The following is a 7297-nucleotide window of genomic DNA, read 5'->3' as shown; positions in this document are numbered from 1 at the left end:
AAAATGATGTCGAATTGTCCGTTTTGACGAGTATTCACGTAAACACAGTTGATTACGTCTTAAGTGAATATAAACAGCAGGGAGAATGTGTATCAGTACATTGCATCCATTGCAGCTGTGCATTCGGTTTTAAAGGGACAGCAGCCTAATTTAGTTGCTATTGTCCGAGTCAAAAAACTGAAAATCACGCACTGATCTTGACTGAAAAACTTAAGTAGCCCTAATTAATTTATCTAAATTTATTTATAGAAATAAATATGTCTGCTTGAAAGAATGAAGAATATAGTAAACAAGTTGCTATAAAGAATGCATAATTAGCCGATATAACCATTGGTGTTTCATTAAAAAGACGATCATGTTCTTGTTCTTTATGAGAAGTGGTTTTATTTAATTTTAACATAAAGGCATGTTGTGTGTCACCGCAGTTAAATCGGTGTCTATCATGATAAAACCTTAATATCAAACATATATAATGAGTTTGGAAATTTTTGAGAAATGCTTAATAAATGCATTACACTGTAACTAAACCCATTCGATTTTAGCCAACTAAATTTACTGTAGATTTAGTCGACTAAAATCGTATGATATTTAGTCGACTAAAACTAGACTAAAACTAAAAACAATTGACTAAAATAGGACTAAAACTAAATGGCATTTTAGTCAAAAGACTATTACTAAAACTAAATCAAAATTTGCTGTCAAAATTAACACTGTTTTCCACGTTCTTCAAAATAGCATTTATGTTCAGCAGAAAGAAACTCATTCAGGTTTAAAACAACTTTTGAGTGAGTAAATGATGGTATAAACATAAAACACTATGACAGATTTGACAGAAAGATGACAGAATTTTTATTTTGGGGTGAACTATTTCTTTAATGTAATAAAACAACAAAACCGAGAAAAATCACTCACTACTCTTGACTGAAAAATTTTAATACAGTTGCTTTGATAGGAATCAATCTATATAGTGTTTTATTCTTATATTTGTTCATTTAATTTCTTGAATGCTCTTGCTAAATTCACCTATTGTACCTGAAAATAAAGCACTGATTGTTTTATATGTATAATATGTGTATTTGTAATGTGTATCTTTGTTCTTATATTTTAATAACAAAGATAAAATAATGACAAAGATTTTTAACTTTGCCTACTTTAAATATCCGCCATTCTTTTTTATATTTTGTTACCTTGAAAGGCTTTGTCTTTTTAATAGGGAAGTTTGTTTGCTCAGACAACTTGCAAAATATTAAAACCAACATGACAAAGAATCGTGATCAAATCATGAATCGTGATATTTAAAAAAATAAAAAATCGTGGTATGATATTATTCCCATATCGCCCACCCCTATATTCAATAATGATTATAGAATTAAAATACATATACTAAATCAAACATGAAAATTTAAACTAAACCTATTAAATATTGTGCATTCAAATAGAAAATTTTGAACATTGTACATTCATAATGTATATATTAAATTAAACATTGTATATTTAAAATGCATATATTAAAACTTGAACATGTAAATGCATATACTAAAATTGTAGATTTCAAATGCATATTTTAAATAAAGATTGAACATTTTAAATTCTTATTAAATAAGAATTATTGTATTTAAAATGTTAATATTAAAAAGCTATTGTAGACTTGAAATTCATATATTAAATAAACATTGTATATTTAAAATCAAAAAAGATTAATAAATAGATTGATAGATTAAAATGCATATAATAAGTATGGATTTTGCATTTAAAATGCATACATTAATTTAAAAATTTTAGATTTTTTAAATATTAAATAAAGCTCATACATTTCAAATGCATATATTAAATTAGGATTGTGCATTTAAAATGTATCAAATTAAAACTTGTACATCTATAATGCATATATTAAATTTAAAATTGGAAATTTTAGATGTGTATTAAAGATTGTAGATTTAAAATGCATGCATTAAAGGTGCAATAGGAGATCTTGGAAAATGCTAACTTTAGCCTGATAGCACTGAAAGCGAACGTCCCTCCCTCCCTGCAATCGCCGTCCAAAGCCACGCCCCCTGAACGCATTTACCCTCACAAAGAGACAACATTACTACAAAAGGCTACATCAGCGGTTCCTAATTCCAGCCCATGTTCCGAAGTGACTTGATCCTACACCTTCCACAGAATATATAAATACAGACAAATACATTTAGACCACTTAACTTAATGATTGCTATCGGGATGTGAAGAGACTTTCAACCAGCATAACAAAAATTGTTTCTGAAGACAATCACCTATTGCACCTTTAAACAAGGATTGTAGATTTAAACTGTATACAAATAAAGCTTTTTAAGGAAATAAAGTTTAATTAGAAAATCAATTGCACTTTTTCAAATGCCAGAGTCTTTAAGAGCTGTTTGTTACTCAGGAGAACCTCTTTGACTGTTTATTAGTAATGTTGATGTGAAGTATTTGAACTCCTTCATCCTCACTAATGTCTCCGTCACACCAGGAAATAACTACACGTCTGGATATGTGAATCCATCCCTGGCTTATGCCATGACATTCACCTGTCCGGGACACACTTTCCTAGCGTATTCTCTCGTCTACTGGCTCGGCCCTCTGATTGGTGAGTCCATGTAGATATCTGAAAGGAACGTATTAAAAGAAGAATGACACCGTTCAAACATATCGGTCCAAAAATGCTTTTTTGGCATTCCTGAGATGTATTGGTGTTGTAAATTGTGTATTTTTCCAGGCATGACTCTTGCGCTCTTCCTGTATTTGGGAAACATCCCACTGCTGTTCAGCAGGAATCTGCTTTACTCCAAGAATGCAAGTTTCCGGGTTCCCAAAGGGAAAACCTCTGAAGACAAGAGCAGCTGAAGAGACATAAACACAGCACTGATGTGGTCACTTCATAAACCATATTTTATAGTCACAAAACATATTATGGTTTAACTCTAAATCTGGTACAACTTCTCTGGTTACATTTCTGTTCATCTGGTTTGAGGTCTGCAGCCAGTTTCAGCAAACCCCCTCGAAATTTATACTTGCATCTAGGAGCATCAAAGAACATTTGATTAAACATATAGCAATTTTTTTTTTTAATATTTAACAAGGGGGAAAAGGAAAAATACAAAAGTACAAGAAAATTGTGTTAGGTTTTCTGTAAATGCCACTTTGATAAAATATTCAAAGTATGCCAAAATGTAATAAAATAATTTGTAAAATAATTAATAATTTGTTAAATATTTTTAGTCTTTCATAATTGCTGTTCTTTATTCTGGCCTGTTTAGAAAATACATAATAAACAATAAATATACACACACATGCATATATACAGTATATATATATATATGTATTTATTTTCTGATTTTGAACCACACTGAAACTGTTTGTTTTTTCTTTGTGTGTGATCATAAGCTGATGCCAGTGGTTTATTCTGCTTGGTACACTGTATGTTTGAAGCACAGTGTGTGGGTGAGGTGTAATTTCTTGCATCCGCAAAGGAACTTCATGAAAAGAAACCGACTGCTAAACTGACTTGAGAGTCAGACTGAAAGTGCAACTTAAGTAATCTGGTAACCACTCGTCAGTCAGGATGATTTTCTTTCTTCTGTATACGCTTATCTTCTTCATCTTTTCAGGTGAGTGACTGAAAATATATAGTTAATTGGACGTTTTATCAGATGATTTTGTATTTAATGAAACGGGGTTAACAATTCATCAGTTTTAAGGCCCGTTCACACCAAAGATGACAACTATAAAATCGTTTAACTTTTAAAACCTAAAATCATTCTAAATGTAAAGGAATAGCAGAGTTCATGCTAAAACTATACACATAGGAACCATATCATTTGAATTACTTTCAGAACGTTTTTTTTTCAGCTGATAAACTTTTTACAAACATTGACAGCCTATCAGAATCCAACCTGCTTAAGAGCTCAAGCATTTAAAGCGGCAGGAAGTGCATAGGTGTGAACACTTATCGTTCTTGATGTGAACAGGTCTTCACACATTTTTACAGTATATACTTAATAGGGATGCAACAATACCATGTTTTCAGAACCGATCTGATCCGATACAGAAAATTCTGAGTATCTGCCGATGCCAATACCGATCCAATCCGATACCAGCAGTTTTTTTTAATCAATGCAGAATTTCTATACTTCTCTGTGTTGACCTGATTGTCACTCTTTTGTGTTAAACACAATCTACTACATATAGACAACTTAATTTTAATGAAAAAACAAGTAAATACATTTATATATAAATATATACTATAAAATTAGAAGACATTTCTTTTTAATGTATAGCACAGTAATGAAGGCAGCAACATAAGATAGATAGGACAGAACAAGAAAGACTATTAATAATCTTTAATTACGCAGAAAAGTATTATAATACTTAAAAGCAAGGTGTGCTCTGATTGGCCAGCTATCCAGTGCGTTGTGATTGGCCGAATACCTCAAGCGTGTGACGGAAATGTTACTCCCCTCACCATATTGTGATGATGCCCTGTCCGGTCGAAGCGACGAGACAAAAACATTAAAACCCATTATAAACGAGGCATTTGTTGCATCCAGTGGGGACATAATTATGGATTATAATGACTTATACTGTCTTTTTACGCGTTGCGTTGCATCACGCCGTGTAAACATAAAACCATGTCTGCATTTGTGATCAGAGAAATGACAAACAACAAGCCCTACTCTACACTGCCCCAAAAAACTCGCTTTAAATAAAAAAAATATAAAAGCTCTTTAAATATAAAAAACTTACTTATAGTCTTTACTTGTAGTCTACTCTCCCAGGATCAGGAAACAGTCCTCCATGAAATGTGCTGCACACATCTGAATATTTGGGTTGAAGTGTTCTGGAACAGTGTTGTAAATACAACTTAACCACTGATTTCTAGTCGTGTCCATTTTTGGAAGACCAAACAAAGTAGTTTCGCTTTCACAACGAAACACAGCATCACACACGGCGGCCGACAGTGAGCAGAGGCCGGGGGATAAAGTGAGGAACGGCTGGCGGCCTAGAGTGAGCAGAGGCGGCGGATTCGATGAAGGAGCGTCCGTCCGGAGGGCTTGCGGCAACCACATGTGACGACCCCGGGCTGGACTCCGCTTCGTCCACGGTGAAAGCTGATCCGGTGATCCACAGCACAAAGTTGTAGTATCTCCTCAGCAACCAGCACGGATCAGCTCTAGGCATGACGAAGCAGATATCGTCTGCACAGCAGATATGAAATCGCATCATATGACCCCTTTAAGGCTCCAATACAGAGCGCTTATGCGCATCCAGTACGCAGGATGATGTGCTTAAAACAACACGCAGTCACAGGCTGTGCAGCCCTCCCGAGTCCGCATAGAAAAGTTAGTACAAAGGGAAGAGATATTGATACGTAATGTATTAAATCTGTGCGTTAGTTTATTGAGCCTTTTCTTTTAACAGTTTTAAACCTGTTACTGTGCGCTCTTGAAGAGAGTTTCATCATTTTGACTGTTGTAACCGAATGCAACACGCAGTTTGAATGCTGAATGGAGGATGACATGCAGACACAGCGGGGAGAAGAGTTTATGTGAACTTGAATTTAATGACCTAAATATTCATCTGTACCTCACATTAAACTATGGAACAGCTTCCGACCACTTGAAATATAGTGCATGAAAACTTTTTGGTGCTTTATAATGTTTTTGTGCCTTTCGTGGGGCTCAACAATACCACAGAATATTATACGCACAATATCGGATTTGGATCGGGTCGTCTGATCGATACCCGATCTGGCAGAAAATGTCTGTATCGGAGTCGATACCGATACTTAACTGTTAAAAGTGCATAATCTTTATCATATGTACTTGAGAAAGTGCTTTAAATGATTTTCAGGTGTGTTTGGTGCTGCCGATACTGATAAAATCCAGTCCATATCAGTGATGAGGGGAGATTCTGTCACTTTACACACTGATGTTACTGAAGTACGGAGAGATGACATGATACTGTGGACATTTGGACCAAAGGACAATCTAATTGCTGAAATCCATAAGCAGGTCGGCTATATGTATGATAGTAAAGGACATTTCAGACTGGAACAAAAGACCGGATCTCTGACCATCAGAAACATCAGAACTGAACACTCTGGACTTTATGAACTAACAGTCATCACCAGCGGAAGAACCTCATACAAGAGATTCAATTCAATTCAATGTTACTGTCAGTGGTGAGTTACAGATTACTTTTGTATTTTAGTTTAGTTTAAAGATTTTGAAAAGGACACATTTTAATAAATCTGAAATGTCTGTTTATACAGATACTTTGGAAATAAATGTCGCTTACCTGCCGGTTCCTGTCATCAGCAGTAACTCTCCAAACTGTTCATCATCATCATCTTGTTCACTGGTGTGTTCAGTGGTGAATGTGGGTCATGTGACTCTCTCCTGGTACAAAGGAAACAGTTTATTGTCCAGCATCAGTGTGTCTGATCTCAGCATCAGTCTCTCTCTACCTCTGGAGGTGGAATATCAGGATAAAAACACCTACAGCTGTGTGCTCAACAATCCCATCAGCAGCCAGACTCAACATCTGGACATCACTCAACTCTGTCACACATGTTCAGGTACAGCAAATGTAACATTAGTGCACTTTAGAGAACTGAAGGCGTTAAAGTGCATCGATAACTATAACAATAACTATATCAACGTCTCTACCAACGGTCAACTAACGATAACTATAATGATAACTATATTAATGTCCACACAAGCAGACAATGACTATAATGATAACTATATTAGCGTCCACAACAACAGACAATAATTATAAAGATAATTACACTAGCATCCACACTAATGAAGAATAACTAACGATAACTACACTAGCATCCACACCAAAGGATGATAATTATAACAAAAACTGTATTAGTGTCCACACCAATGGACAGTAACTAAAACGCTAATTAAATTAGCCTTCACACCAACAAACAATGACTATAACAATAACTGTATTAGTGTCCACACTGATGGACAATATCTATAACTGTATTGATAACAGTATTAACGTCCACACCGATGGACAATAACTATAAAGATAACTATTAGTGTCCACGCTGAGGGACAATAACTGTATTAGTGTCCACGCTGAGGGACAATAACTGTATTAGTGTCCACGCTGAGGGACAATAACTGCATTAGTGTCCACACTGATGGACAATAACTATAACTGTATTGATAACAGTATTAACGTCCACACCGATGGACAATAACTATAAAGATAACTATTAGTGTCCACGCTGAGGGACAATAACTGTATTAGTGTCCAC

At 34.8% G+C, this 7297-nt stretch overlaps 1 protein-coding gene across 1 annotated transcript in view; it reads left to right on the top strand.

The window, feature by feature from the left end:
* aqp12 (aquaporin 12) overlaps positions 1–3191 on the top strand; it is a 6255-nt gene extending 3064 nt beyond the window's left edge. The window contains exons 2-3 of the mRNA XM_016261038.1: positions 2492–2608; positions 2738–3191. Of these exons, the coding sequence (XP_016116524.1) occupies positions 2492–2608; positions 2738–2865 (245 nt within the window). The 3' untranslated portion in view covers positions 2866–3191. The remainder of the gene's footprint in view (positions 1–2491; positions 2609–2737) is intronic.
* Positions 3192–7297: the final 4106 nt, after the last annotated feature.

This window comes from Sinocyclocheilus grahami, unplaced genomic scaffold (genome assembly GCF_001515645.1).
Source record: "Sinocyclocheilus grahami isolate Dianchi unplaced genomic scaffold, SAMN03320097.WGS_v1.1 scaffold2281.1, whole genome shotgun sequence".
Taxonomy (NCBI): Eukaryota; Metazoa; Chordata; class Actinopteri; order Cypriniformes; family Cyprinidae; genus Sinocyclocheilus; species Sinocyclocheilus grahami.
The sequence above is the reverse complement of the archived record's forward strand: the minus strand, read 5'-3'. Positions and strand labels throughout refer to the sequence as shown.